At 43.4% G+C, this 15,384-nt stretch overlaps 1 protein-coding gene across 3 annotated transcripts in view; it reads left to right on the top strand.

Moving 5' to 3' along the window:
* Positions 1 to 14,730, top strand: part of GABRG1 (gamma-aminobutyric acid type A receptor subunit gamma1) — an 80,137-nt gene extending 65,407 nt beyond the window's left edge. For 2 of the 3 annotated variants that reach the window (XM_068137637.1, XM_068137635.1), the window contains exons 8-9: positions 104 to 315; positions 7,011 to 14,730. In XM_068137637.1, the coding sequence (XP_067993738.1) occupies positions 104 to 315; positions 7,011 to 7,289 (491 nt within the window). In that variant the 3' untranslated portion in view covers positions 7,290 to 14,730. The remainder of the gene's footprint in view (positions 1 to 103; positions 316 to 7,010) is intronic. The other variant, XM_068137636.1, reaches the window with a different exon arrangement.
* Positions 14,731 to 15,384: the final 654 nt, after the last annotated feature.

The following is a 15,384-nucleotide window of genomic DNA, read 5'->3' as shown; positions in this document are numbered from 1 at the left end:
TTTTCGTATGCCTCAGGAATGAATCAAGGGCTAATTTGAGGATTTTTTTGGTAACAATATGTTTGGATTGTTCATTCACTTCCTCCCTGTCTTTCTCCCCCAGGCATTACGACGGTGCTGACCATGACGACATTGAGCACAATCGCTCGGAAGTCTCTCCCAAAGGTGTCCTACGTGACAGCGATGGACCTTTTCGTTTCAGTTTGCTTCATTTTTGTCTTTGCTGCCTTGATGGAGTATGGCACCTTACATTATTTTACCAGCAACAGGAAAGGGGACAAAGGCAAAGAAAAAAAGGCAAAATCGAAGCCATCGGTAAGTTTAGCCAAACAAGGAGGGAAAACAAAGGATGAAGTGATGCTCTCCCTCGTAACATCTGGCTTTGAGGGGCTGGTTCTTAAGCAGAAGGGTTGCTGTTCAAATATAATTAGCAATATTTGTTTTGTAATTAACTTCAATTTTTCCCCCCCCAGTTTGGTGCTTGCAATTCATTTTCTGTAAGTACTCCTAATGACCGTGGGGTTGAGAACATTCCACTCGGAAGCTAATGAGAACACAGACTGTCTGAGCTAGAGGGTGGTTGGAGATAGTACTCCTTCCATGCTATGTCCAAGCCCTTGAGTTTTCTAGAGCTGCCCATGCAGGGTGATCTGTCTCATCACAGTGCCTTCGAAAACAGCCCCTAGCAGAAACCAAAGATGAGGCTGTAGCAATAATGATAAGGGAAAGGGACAGAAGGGATGAGGATTATTTTGGATCTGCATCTCCTAACTTGTGTCTTACCTCAGCATCTCTGCAGGGGGAATAGTGTTTATTATCGGTCAGTGTTCTGACTCTCTTCCACTTTAACTCTTTGTGTGTCATTTCCTTCCATCTTTCTCTCCACAAAGGGCACATTTTGCTTTTAGAAGTTGATATTTTCAGGGTGTGACTCCTCCCACATCCCAGCAACAAGAACTATTCATTTTTAAGAGGCTTTCTGTCCTTCTAGTAGCAATACTGGACCTTCCAAGGAATCAATTGCTGAAAGTCAGTATAAATAATCAAAGCTAATCTGCAAACTAATAGAACATTGAGGTAAAAGCATCAAATATCTTACTAGTTCAACACCAGTCTTAGTATCTCGAGGCTTGATTGTAGTCATATTTTTTTGACACAATAAGAGGAAGGAGAATGTTTACAAAGCTCTCTTCCAGATCATTGTGTTGAAGGAAACAGGAGCACAACTGAATCACACCAGCTGCCTTTTCTGGGTGAAGGCTGAATGTCACCTGTGTGAGATTCAACAGAAATAGAAATGAAATTGTAGAAGTGAAGAGGCAGAAATGCAGAAATCCTGCTGTGAGTCTCATCCATTCTGCAGCCAGTGTCAGAAAGCACTGTTGCTCCCTTGTTGAGCAGAGCTGCTATGGGAAGCTGGCTGAGTATCAGGGAAATGAGAACCCTTGCATTGCCTGTGGAGAGCTGGTCTGAGTGGATCAGCTGTGCATTTAATCCTGCCCTGTGATGCCTTGGTTGGACATCACTGTGACCTTAAGGGAATCCAACACTGCCAAGAGAACTGGAAAATCTAAACCCCAAACCTGCTTCCTGTTAGTGGTGGAAGCCAATGTGGGCACAAAGGACAGGATGGAAAACAGGCTTTGGCAGGGGCCACAGCTGAGCAGTGAGGATAAAAGGTAAGAGAGGCTGCAGAATTTGGAGGGCTTCCCAGTGCCTGCATAGCAAATTAAGTTTTAGGTTGTTGCAGCAAGGTCTCAACAACACTTAGGGAACAGGGAGCTGAAATAGAGCTGCTCTCAGCATGCACAACAAAGAGAAAAGGCAGAGTGGAGGAAATGCTGTTTATTCAAACCAGGGAAATATTAAAGATCAGGTGCTGGCAGCTCAAAAGCCATTGAAGTGGTTTGCAAATATGCTCTGTTGAAGACTTTGGAGAACCTATTCACATATCAGCCGTTTGTGCAGCAATCTACCAAGTGAGTTGAGATTTTTTTCAGTGCCTTATAGCAATTTAAAATGCAGAATAATGGTGAGATTGAAGCCATGACACTGAAGAAGTAGCTGGAATTTGGGCTGAGATTAAAATGAGTAACTGTTCAGTTGTGGTTTACTGTGCTCTTCCTTCTCTTTCCAAACAGTTAAAAACTAATCACCTTTCCACACAGAATACTTTGAACCTGTTTCAGCACATTGTGGCTACAAGACCACATTAAATAAGAGATTACTCTTAGAGGAAAAAATAAAACTATGGAGGAGATTAAATTCAATGCACTTAAATGCAAAGATTCCAATTTGATAACTGGGGGTTGGTGTTTCATAAAGGGCTATAAAGTTTCTTGTTCCAAACAGAACAATTAAAGCATCTAGCTCATTAATGGGAAGCCATACAGTCACAAATCCTTTTTTAATTCATTATTTTTTCCCCTTCCCTTTATCTGGGTCAAAGACTTCTATTAATTCTTCTTGGTTTTTTTTGTCCTCTTGTAGTTATGGATATGCAACTCAAAAAAACCCTCAGTTTAATTAAAATAGTCAGTTTAATTCCTTCTGAAGGGTTCTTATGTGCAGATGTTTCTTCTTTTGTTTCTTTTCTGTTCTTTTTTGCTTGGAAAACTTGCCTTGCATACATCTTCTCTTCCCACAGCAAGCTACAGTCAAAGCTTATTACTCCAGGAGCTGATGGCAATAAGGTGAAGGAAATGATCTTGTGAAGAAATGCTGGAATTTAGCAAGTGATTACAGCGCTTTTATCTCAACAAAAATATGTGCTGGCATCATTCAAGTGAGATAGCATGAAGTGGCTTATGTAAATCCACATTAGGAAGGATAATGAGTTTGGGTAGGAAAGATTAAACTTAATTAGTTGTGGATCGGGTGCTGATCACCTGCAGTGAATGCATCACCTTTTGTACCTGTATTAGTGCTACTACAGAATAATTTGCTTTTGATCCTATCAGAGTGCACTTTAAATGCTTCTCACTGTATTTGGAGTTCTGTCTACAGTATCAGTTGGCATATATATCATGTGCTGCTGGAGCTATATGTTGTTCTTTTTCCTTTCTTTCTCAAGCCTCTGTCAGTTGATGTAAGGTCATTTTCCTGCAAGGAGTTGGTCTTTCATCCCTTTTTCCTTCACATTGTCTCTTACACACATTTTATGTGCCCCCTGTAGGTAGCCAGTCCTGTGAGAGGGCACTGCCTTTCTTCTTCTTTCAGGCCATCTCTTCAAACCTCTTATTCAGCAGCCAACTTCTGTCTGTGCTGGTGAAAAGGAGCAGTGAAAAGCAGCACTGTTATTTTTTAACTCTTTCTAGGGTGTCCCTGAGTTGAGGGCTCCTGATTTACCCCACCAGCAGAAACGAATCCTTCCATGAACTTTAACACTGGCAGAACCAGGCCAGAAAGCCCTATGAGGAGAGGCTGAGGGAGCTGGGGTTGCTTAGCCTGGAGAAGAGGAGGCTCAGGGCAGACCTTATTGCTCTCCACAACTCCCTGAAGGGAGGTTGTAGCCAGGTGGGGGTTGGTCTCTTCTCCCAGGCAGCCAGCACCGAACAAGAGGACACAGTCTCAAGCTGTGCCAGGGGAAGTTTAGACTTGAGGTGAGGAGAAAGTTCTTCACAGAGAGAGTTGTTAGCTGTTGGAATGTGCTGCCCAGGGAGGTGTTGGACTCACCATCCCTGGAGGTGTTCAAGAGGGGATTGGATGTGGCACTTGGTGCCATGGTCTAGTAGTCACGGGGGATAGGTTGGACTTGAGATCTTTGAGGTCTCTTCCAACCTTGGTGATTCTGTGAAAACACTTGCAAAACCAGAGTAGGTGTCAGTCAGAGCTAAATACTTTCCCTTATAGATCCTCAACAAAAATAATGACATTTTTATAAGGTAAAGAAAGAAGAATTTGAATAAAAATAAGCCCTGCTTGTAATGCCTCAAATGAAATCTAGGAGCATGTAACTGCTGTGCATTAGTATTGGCAGTGTTTTACCATACCTGCAAAGAATAATGAGGCCCTTTAAGGTAATAATTAGCTCCCTAGGTCATCATGTCTCCAAAATTAAAGAAAAAGTGTTGAACCAGCAGTCTGTGTGAAACTTCCTCTGGTAAAGACAGTGATTAAATGAAGTTGTTTGAAAACGTGGAGGAAAGAAACTGCACTGCTTTAACATCACCCCTTGAGACGCTGAGGAAAACGTCCCTGCAGTGGGAGAATTCCTCCTTAACAATGCAGAGAGATTTGTGTGCTGGCCAAAGTAATTCTCTGGAAGTGGGACAGCACTAAAACACAACAAGGCTCTCAGTGATGTGGAGCCCTGGGTTTACTTTGAAAATATTGTATTTTTTTTTTTTCTTCATTGCCCATTTTGCAGAATTGTTTGAGAGAGATTCTTCTCCCATTGGCCACAACAACCCCAGGCAGTGCTCCAGGCTGGGGTCAGAGTGGCTGAAGGGCAGCCAGGCAGAAAGGGACCTGGGGGTGCTGGTTGAGAGGAGCTAAACATGAGCCAGCAGTGGGTCCAGGTGGCCAACAAGGTCAATAGCATCCTGGCCTGCATCAGGAACAGTGTGGCCAGCAGGAGCAGGGAGGTCATTCTGCCCAGTACTCAGCACTGGTCAGGCCACACCTTGTGTCCGGTGTCCAGTTCTGGGACACTTAGTTTAGGAAAAATGTTGAATTGCTAGAAGGTGTCCAGAGAAGGGCAACAAAGCTGGGGAGGGATTTGCAGCACAGCCCTGTGAGGAGAGGCTGAGGGAGCTGGGGTTGCTTAGCCTGGAGAAGAGGAGGCTCAGGGGAGACCTTCTTGCTGTCTACAGGGGAGACCTTCTTGCTGTCTACAACTACCTGAAGGGAGGTTGTAGCCAGGTGGTGGTTGGTCTCTTCTCCCAGGCAACCAGCACCAGAACAAGAGGACACAGTCTCAGGCTGCGCCAAGGGAGGTTTAGATTGGATTTTAGGAAGAAATTCATCCCAGAAAGAGAGATTGGCCATTGGAATGTGCTGCTCAGGGAGGTGGTGGAGTCACCATCACTGGAGGTGTTTAGGAAGAGCCTGGATGAGGCACTTGGTCCCTTGGTTTAGTTGATTAGATGGTGTTGGGTGATAGGTGGGATGATCTCTGAGGTCTTTTCCAACCTGGTCTACTCTACTCTAACTTCTACTCTACTCTAACTTCTACTCTACTCTAACTTCTATTCTATTCTAACTTCTATTCTATTCTATTCTATTCTATTCTATTCTATTCTATTCTATTCTATTCTATTCTATTCTATTCTATTCTATTCTATTCTATTCTATTCTCAGTCAGTTCTGGCTGCCGCCTTTCATGCTGTGTTTATTCCTTACAGGAGAAAATGTGGGGATGGTCGGGAAAAAAAAGAGAAGGCAGTGTAAGAGTAGTGTTGCTATAAGCCCTGTCCTTGCTCTGAAGATTTTAGGATAGGTGGCCAAAGGTCAGGTGCAGGGTAGAGTGTTGAAAGAGAGGATTATGGAGTAATTTTTAAAGGCTTGGAGGTTTAGAAAGAGGAAAAAAAGGACAGATAGTGTATGTCTTTTGAGGAATTCAGGAAAACAAAGATGAGGAGTGCAAAACTGCATGGAAACAAGAAAAGGAGGAATGATGGGCTGTGGCAGTGCAAGTAAAAGGAAGGTGAAAAGGCAAACGTTGCCAGAAAGGGAAGAGCAAACAGAATATGTCCTAGGCAATGAGGCATCCCATCTTTTCCTGTGAAAGTTATTTGTGAACTTTAACATCTATTACACTGAGGATTTGCCACATTGCAAGAGCATTGAGTTATGCCCCTGGAAAGCAAAACTGAGAAGTAACAGCTGAATTAGTAAGTTTCACTGACTTGAATGATGTTCTCCTATGGATTCTTATGTCTTGGTTCCTAAAGGCAGGGCATATTTAGGGACTTAACATCACAGAATTAGATGCCATAGGCTGGCCTGATGTATCTTCATCAATGATGCTGTACCAATCTCATTGGATTATCTTTTGGGGTCAAAATGTATCTTCCAGCAACAACTCCAGTCTCATTCCAAAGCTGCTAAATGCTGGGAGAACCACCATTCCCTTGGTAGGGATGCTTGTGGAGTTGCTTGTGACCCAGTTGTCAAGCTGTGTCTGACTTCAAAATGTTCCTTTGTGTCGTGTAGATGGGATCAGCTAACCCTGTCTGTGTAACTAATTATCCACTATTCCCAAATCCCAGCACAACCCAGTTTTTACTGTGGCAGGTGAAAATCATTTGTGATCTTTTGCCTGTGTGAGCTAATTATATACAGCAGTTCATAATTCACCAAGCTCCCCACACTGTTTTCTTTCATATGAGAATTTCTGTGCATTACTGAAGGTGCTTGGATTGTCCTCTGCTGTGGAAAGCCTTTGGAATTCTTCAAGGATAAAAATAAAGAGAAAGAGAGATTGGCCATTGGAATGGGCTGCCCAGGGAGGTGGTGGAGTCACCATCACTGGAGGTGTTTAGGAAGAGACTGGATGGGGCACTTGGTGCCATGGTTTAGTTGATTAGATGGTGTTGGGTGATAGGTTGGACTTGATGATCTCAAAGGTCTTTTCCAACCTGGTCTATCCTATCCTATCCTATCCTATCCTATCCTATCCTATCCTATCCTATCCTATCCTATCCTATCCTATCCTATCCTATCCTATCCTATCCTATCCTATCCTATCCTACTCCATTCTCTTCTCTCTTCTCTCTTCTCTCTTCTCTCTTCTCGTCTCTCTTCTCGTCTCTCTTCTCGTCTCTCTTCTCGTCTCTCTTCTCGTCTCTCTTCTCGTCTCTCTTCTCGTCTCTCTTCTCGTCTCTCTTCTCGTCTCTCTTCTCGTCTCTCTTCTCGTCTCTCTTCTCGTCTCTTCTCTTCTCTTCTCCCAGAAAACTTTATCTTTTTCTTTTCTTTCCTCTCTTTTGTGTGTGTGTGTGTTTGTTTGTTTTTTCCCTTGTTGTTGATTTTGGTTTGGTTTGGGTTCATTTGCTGTTTTCCTTTTTAAGAGACCACCTGCAATCGCTGTTCGACCGGGATCGACGCTAATTCCAATTAATAACATTAATCATCTCCCTGAACGTGATGATGATTACGGCTATGAGTGCCTAGAAGGGAAAGACTGTGCTAGCTTCTTCTGTTGCTTTGAAGACTGCCGCACAGGATCTTGGAGGGAAGGAAGGATACACATCCGCATCGCAAAAATTGACTCCTACTCCCGAATCTTCTTCCCAACGGCCTTTGCATTGTTCAACCTTGTCTACTGGATTGGCTATCTCTACCTATAGGTTTCAGAGGGTGGGCAAACTCAGAATAAACCACCCCCAAAATCCCCCCAACATGCTAATTGAACACGCTAATTAATGCTTTATCGGTCAGCAGTCAAAGGTTAGAACCGGCCCAAACACGAGGAGAGGAAATAGGGTGATGTAGTCTCCCTCTTGTGATCAACCCTAGAACTGATATTGGTATTTTGGAGAGGGGACTCAAAAAATAGATATTCCTAAGACTTAACTTGCCTGAACACACACACACACACACATTTTTGTCTTGCAGAGTTAAGAGGCTATGTTAATCAGCTAGATGGTTCCACATAAGCTTTCGATTTTAATCCTAATGATAATGCAGATGAAATTTGTAGCATCTCTAAGACCTGTGCAGAGAAAGCCTTAATAAAATGGGATTGGTTATTCTCATCCATTTCCAGCCATAAGGTGATGATTTTATTAATCCCTGCTTGAAAAAAAAAGAAGTTGAACTGGGACATTTCTATTTTTCAACCCACCATTTGTTCTCTGCAGTGTGTTGAAAAGAATGATTAAGTCATAATGCATCACATTCAGATTCATACAGAATGCAGGGGTTAGAGCAATGAGAAATAGATGGATCACAGAAGAGCCCAAGGGTAGTTCTGAGCTTGTTTTATCCTGACCATTGGTACAGGCTTTTGGCTTTCAACCTTAGATTTACATTTATGTTTGTGCATCACTGTTGTGAATTTCCCTGAAGTTCTCCAAGAGGGCTACAGCTTTTAAATACTTCTACCCACCTCCCACTACATGTTCATTTCATCAAAAGCAGACTAATTTTGGCTGACATTTTGGCCATTAAGCTTAACGACCTTCATATCCTCCTCATTCCCCTCCCTTGTGTTTGATTCACAGTCAGGACCAGAGAAGAACCAGTCCTAACTCTACAGTCAGTGGAATTTGTACCATTAGAGTTTGGAGAACCTGTCACAGTCATTGTATTCAAAGCCATTCTATTAAATCTCCAGCCCTGCAAGTGCAGTGTGTGCCCTGCCCCACTTTGCATACAGTCTGGTGTAGTAGATTCTGCTTGTCGCTGCAAATGCTGCTCACCGAGCCGAACCAAACGGTTTGAATTCACTGGACCTGTGTCATGGATTGCTGTGTAATTGCCTCCTTCATATTTGTTTGTCTCTAATGAAAAGCCCTGTGATGGGGGATGAGTGGGTTGGGAACAAGCTTTGTGAGTTCCAGATCCTCCTCCAAGGTGGGATGTATCCCCCTAAACATCATAGCACCGCTTCCCCAGCCTATCTGTGGTCTCAGCTTCTGTTCACTTTAGCAGCAAGTCTTCAGTAGCAACCTTTCTGGATTGACTTCTCTGTGTTGACTGTTGCTGGCTGGCAGCATTTTGTCTCTCGTTTCTATTTTTAAAGCCATTGTCTTCATTAGGGAGAAGAGCAGCCTTTCCTCCTTTCTCAAAAGAGAAACTGATCTCCAGTGAGCTGGCAAGAAAAAAAAATCCCTGTAAAATTAAAGTAATGCAGTAAGTAAAAGTCAGAATCACACAGAAGACCTTACAGATCTTTAAAGAGGATTAATGAGATTAGCATTTGGCTGTAGGTAAGGATGTTCAGTGCTGGAGATAAAGGCATGATTAATGGCTAATATTAGAAAATGATACAAGGACCCCTCCAATATTTCTGTTGACTGTGCTCCATCCTCTGAATTCCTCAGTGAAGATTAATGCATTTTGGTATCCTAGTTGGTGCCAGACATCATAAAATACGATGTGCAATACACATTTCAGATGAAATTTTGCTGCAGTGTTCAGTCCCAAAGTTTAATAGAGAATGCAAGACTGTGGGCAGCGATTCTGGAAGAAAGTGTGGCAGAGAAGATCCCTCTTTCATACAAAACTATGCTGGTATTTAGCTGATGGAATAGGAAAGGGATTGAGAGAACCGAAAGTGTGGCAGAGAAGATCCCATTTTAATAGAAAATTATCTCAGTGTTTAGCTGCTGAAATACAAAAGGTGATTGAGAAGAACCTGAAAGCCTTCAGTGGAGGTGGGCTGACAGCATTTGTTGCATGACCTTTGTGAGCACCAACATCTTCTGACTTGTTAGGCTGAGCAGAGAAGTGTGGCACCGTTAGCAGCACTGATCTGCTGTAATTTACTTTTGCTTTAGAGTCTCATTTTCCAGCAAGTGTTCAGCACAATGGAAATGTGTCAGTTTTGATTCCATGCTGCAGTTTGATGCTTCTTGACAGCAGGCTGAACACATTTCTCTGTAGGAGGAGTGAAGGTGGCTTCAGTGGCAGCGTGTTGGATGTGTACTTGAGGAGTACTTCACTCGCTTTGTAATACGAGGCCTGGATTTTTGTGAGCTCCTGAGTTTCATTAATTCACCTTTAAACAAAAGGGACTTGAGAGAAAAAAACCAGCAACAACAACAACAACAAAAAACACCCAAAACTTGGCACTTCACAAGAGGAAATGCAAATTTCACAGCCTGCTCTCCTCTGGCACATCTAGTTAGCTTTTTTTCTCCTATTCATGTGGTTGTCAGTTGCCAATCAGCCTCCAGTGACTGAATTGGAGAACAGAAAACACTCAGAATTGGCAAGGGATGGATCAAAAGTCTTTCATCTCTAATTTCTATGAAACAATGTAATGGAGCATTAAACCTATTGAATCTTGTGGCTGTTTGGCTCGTGGATACACTTGCTTCTGTCTGTTGACAAACTTTCCTGTGTACTTCATTTGTTTCTGATGAAATAATTTTAGTTTCCCATAGTGCTGTGAGTGCAAATAGAAATGGGAATGCAGTGAACTGTAACATGGCATGTAATAAATGTGGTGTTTTGGTCCTGTGTGTTTCCTTTCTAAGCTGCCTGTAAACACTTGATTCCGGTGATACTCAACAGAAGAGAGAGACTATAATTACTTGGACTTTTCTTTTTTCCAGCCTACCTGGATGAAAATTTGTTTTCTGATGGCTGGGATCACAGTATCTGGAGTCATAGTTTTCTGACCATTACTGCTTAAGCACATGCTTAAACCTATTCCTAATCAGTACTGTAATTAGAGCAGAACTCGGAAAATCCTGTGCTTATGTACTGTCATAAGGGATGATGCTGTCCTGAAGTGATGCCATTAACACATGCTTAATTTGCACTAATTTCAATAATGAGTGTTCAGCAGCTCAGATGATTGAACATTAATGATGTGAAGCCAGAGCCTCTTCAGTAAGTTATTTTCTCACTGAAAGAGAGGGACAGAAGAAGAAAATTGCCATGAAGGTGGAGGTACGAAAAACTCTGTGGAGACTGTTTCAGAGTGCACCTATCTTAAGCATCTCCTGAAAGGTATTTTTCACCCAAAGATGCTTTTCCTTGATGTTTCTGTACTACTGTTCACCATTTGTCTACTTAGTCGTGAGTACCTGCCAGTGTGTTCTTATTTGGTAAGGTCCTGTCTGTGACTGTACCTCTCTGCTCTTCGGTGCACGTCTTCAATGTCTGACTGAGTCTGTTTCACGTAGTGGCAGTGCAACCAAAGCATGAGCTCTGGGTAAGGTACTTTACATTCATGGGTTGATGTGCTTCAAAGGCTTCAACCTGCTCTGGTTTTCTGAACGTTCAGAGACACAGAGTTGTGTAAGGCTTTGAAGGAGAATCGCCTCCAACCTGGGTTTGGTGGCTTTCTGTCACTCGTTTGCTGCGGTAGCAAAAGACTCGATTGGAACCGAGGTGTGAACTGCGCTTGTAGTTTGTGAACACCTTTCAATTGGAAGCCCAAGAGGAGGAGCCTGGATTTGTTAATCTGCCTAGAGTATTGCAGGTTTTGTTTAATTGCATCAGTCTTTGTGGCACTTTACTGTTTCCAAATATCTGAGAATTAATGCAAATACATCCAACTGAAATCGTGACATTCCAATTACGAGGTTGTTTTGGTTTTTGACTGATTGCAGTTTCTCTCAGTGACACATTAAAGGTGATCTGCTTTTCTTTGTGAAATAATACTCTTATCTGTTTGTTTTCTTCTTCTTAGCCATTATAATAAGGATAGAAAATAGAAACTGCTGTAGAAGAGAAGGCTCCGAGGTGACCTAATTGTGGCCTTCCAGTATCTGAAGGGGGCCTACAGGAAGGCTAGGGAAGGACTTCTCAGGATCTTAGGTAGTGATAGGACTAGGGGGATTGGAATGAAGCTGGAGGCGGGGAGATTCAGGCTGGATGTGAGGAGGAAGTTCTTCCCCATGAGAGTGGTGAAGCCCTGGAATGGGTTGTCCAGGGAGGTGGTTGAGGCCCCATCCCTGGAGGTATTTAAGCCCAGGCTGGATGAGGCTCTGGCCAGGCTGATCTAGTGTGAGGTGTCCCTGCCCATGGCAGGGGGGTTGGAACTAGATGATCCTTATGGTCCCTTCCAAGCCTGACTGATACTGTGATACTGTGAATTCCTCAGTTGAAGAGTACAAGGCCAGGAAGTGGAATTGCTGTGCAGAAAAGGCTCAGTGAATGTCCACATGCCCCTGGGAATGTTCTGTGGGGAGAACTGACTCACACTGAGAGGCAAGATATTCAGCAGGCTATATAAAAGGCCTTTGCATTGATTCATGCCACGGGCTTCATACCCAAGCAGTGCAAGTCAATGAAAGAGGTAGATCTCTCCTCCCTTTTTCACTCATTTCCTATTTCTGCTACACTTGTACCAGCAACAGCAGTTGTAAAGCTGTGTTGCCAGGTAAATCAAAACCTGGACACTTACTTTTACTCTTTTGAAGGTTAATGTTTCAACCTGCTGGGTGGGATTACCTGAGTGAACACACAAGACTCCAACCAAGTTCTCTTTCAAGACAGGTGATGGGAGCTTGCAGCTCGAAGCTGAAGGTTGGCTTCTTCTAATTGGACATCTTCCATTCTGAGAATCTGCACTGAGAGCTGCTGTGAAAGAAAAGGAAAGATGAAGTGGTTTGGGGGGGAAAGGTTACTGGAGGCAGTGATTCCAAAATCCAATTGCATGGATCTGAGTGACTTCTATTCAGTTAATAGGTTTCTCGCTGGCATTTGTAGCAATGCTCTTCGTTTCCCTGCCACATAATTAAGTCTTCTTTCTTCTTTAATTATAAAACCCAACCCCATGCATTTCTTATGCTTTAATTGCAGAGTGAATGAGCATTAGACAGTTATCCTGAGTGATCAGTCTGGTGAAACTGACAGAAAAGGAGGTTTAATGAGAAGGAGGCCAAGGTGTCTACATCTTCACAGAGCTCAGTATTTTGGGTTCTGAGCTGTCTTTTATGATGCTGGAGACAAGGCAATCAATAGCAAGGTTTTGATTTTACTGACTAGTAAATCTCACTGAGAAGGAGTGTTAATCAAGGCTTTAGAGGAAACATCAGACAGCCTCTGGATGTAGGAAATTAGCTAAAACTCTATCAGACTGAAAGATCCAGCCCTCTTTTCCACAGGTGGATCTTCTTGCTTGCTGGCAGTATCTTGTTTCTCAGTGGAGACCTTATTGATGCCTACAACGACCTGGAGGGAGGTTCTAGCCAGGTGGGGGTTGGTCTCTTCTCCCAGGCAACCAGCACCAGAACAAGAGGACACAGTCTCAAGCTGTGCCAGGGGAAGTTTAGGCTGGATGTTGGGAAGACGTTCTTCCCAGAAAGAGTGAGTGGTCATTGGAATGTGCTGCCCAGGGAGGTGGTGGAGTCACCATCACTGGAGGTGTTTAGGAAGAGACTGGATGAGGCATTTGGTGCCATGGTTTTGTCAATTAGATGGTGTTGGGTGATAGGTTGGACTTGATGATCTCTGAGGTCTTTTCCAACATGGTCTGGTCTGGTCTATTCTATTCTATTCTATTCTATTCTATTCTATTCTATTCTATTCTATTCTATTCTATTCCTCCTGGTATTTTAAGGGGGGGAAAAAAAGGCCAAACAAACCATAAAATTCCTGGACAATCTCCATTGCCCTTCCTGGACAATCTCCATTGCCTTTCCCAGTGACAAATCTTTCTTTGCCTGCAAATTTTCCTTATCAACTGTTCTTGAGCTTTGTAAGGAGAGCCATGAGGAATGTAAGACAGAAGACCTATAAAATGTTCTACCTTGTTCTTCCTCTCAGTTCCTTTTCTTAGTCAAGGAATTTCAGAAGAGTAGGTGTGTGGCATGTGTAAATGAGGACAATTTTGCTGTTGACAACAGGCCCAAAGTCCCACTAGCTCACAGGATCGAGACAGGAATCTGCTGGCTGTAATGCAGCTTCTCTTTGGTCATTCTTTGTAGCAACTTCTTTTCCATACACCTCTCCATGGCTGCCTGAGACTTGAGCAACTTTCAGGTTGGAAGCAATTCTTGTGTGTGTTTCTGGCTTCACAGAATGATCTCTATCATCAAGGCCTTACTGAATTCAAAAGCAAAGGTTTCCTCTTGAAGTTTCCCTCTCTGGGCATTGCAGGTAGGAGATGTCTTGCCTTGGAAGACTGATTTTCTTCAGGTGATCCCACAGAGGAGGCAGAGTGGCTCTGCAGGGTGACATTAGGATTGCTTTGTCATTTAGACTTGAAAAGGTTGAAGGCTGTAAACAGCAATGACCAGCACTGCCCCCTCAGAGGATGTAATACCTTTGCCAATTGGATATTTAAAAACAAAGCCCAAACCTAGCTGCTGAGGGTGGGAAGTGAGAATGAATCATTATTTCACTGCAGATGTCGATTTCCCCTTGATTTATTTTCTTCCCCACCCCTCCCCTCTTTGAAAGGGAGTAAATAGGAATCTTGGCTCGTGAAACCTGCAGGAAACTGCTCGTGGTGGTTTTAAACAGGTAAAGGTGTGTTTGCCCCTCTGCCCACTGGTGGCAGAGGAGCAGGAGCAGTGAACATACTTCCACCAGGGCTCAGATTTTGCAAGAGAAGTAAATGTGGACTTGTACATATCAATAGGCCCAAGGCACCCACACAGTCTGTGTTCACACTTCAGTCACTGGGGAAAAAAGAATCTCAGTTGTTTGTGCTGCTTTGCAGGATCTGTTGTATTTTCCACACTTTTGGTGTGAATGTCAAGGGTCTCATTATGAAACTTTTGCTTACACCTAAAACTGCTATGGAATTGTAGAATGGTTTGTGTTGAAAAGGGACCTTCAGAGGTCATCTAGTGCAACTCCCTCTGTAGTAAGCAGGGGCATCCTCAACTGGATCAGGCTGCCCAGAGGCCTGTTGAGCCTCCCCCTGAATATCCCCAGGGATGGAGCCTCAAGCACCTCCATGGACAACCTGTTCCAGTGTTCCACCACCCTCATGGTGCAGAATGTGTTCTTGACATCCAGTCTAAATCTCCTGTAGTTTGAAGCTGTTGTCGCTCACTCTATCACTGTAGGCTTCCATCCTCCTTGCAGGATAGGGTAGGGTAGGATAGGATAGGGTAGGAGAGGAGAGGATAGGAGAGGAGAGGAGAGGATAGGATAGGGTAGGAGAGGAGAGGATAGGATAGGATAGGATAGGATGGGATTAACCAGGTTGGAAAAGACCTTTGAGATCATCGAGTCCAACCTGTCACCCAACACCATCTAATCAACTAAACCATGGCACCAAGTGCTTCATCCAGTCTCTTCCTAAACACCTCCACTGATGGTGACTCCTTCAGGTACTGGAATATAGATACTTAAATGAAACTGAAGGATCTCATGTTGATTTCTATCTTGCAAAAGATAATATCTGTTCTTAATTGCTGTTTCCAGTTAAGTGCATAATGCTGCAGCTAATTTGTATTATAATAGTTTTATAAACAATTGCAGTGGTCTAATGCCTAAATGTGCAGCAATGTGCTTCAAAAATAACTTTTGTTGCTTGATTCTGTGCAACTCCCTGAAGGGAGGTTGTAGCCAGGTGGGGGTTGGACTCTTCTCCCAGGCAACCAGTACCAGAACAAGAGGACACAGTCTCAAGCTGCACCAGGGGAGGTTTAGGCTGGATGTGAGGAAGAAATTCTTCCCAGAAAGAGAGATTGACCAGTGGAATGTGCTGCCCAGGGAGGTGGTGGAGTCACCATCACTGGAGGTGTTTAGGAAGATACTGGATGGGGGATGATGATCTTGTAGGTCTCTTCCAACCTGTTCTGTTCT

The sequence above is a fragment of the Melanerpes formicivorus genome, unplaced genomic scaffold, assembly GCF_026170545.1.
Source record: "Melanerpes formicivorus ecotype bairdi unplaced genomic scaffold, bMelFor1.0.p_v2 SCAF_4, whole genome shotgun sequence".
NCBI classification, from domain to species: Eukaryota; Metazoa; Chordata; class Aves; order Piciformes; family Picidae; genus Melanerpes; species Melanerpes formicivorus.
The sequence above is the reverse complement of the archived record's forward strand: the minus strand, read 5'-3'. Positions and strand labels throughout refer to the sequence as shown.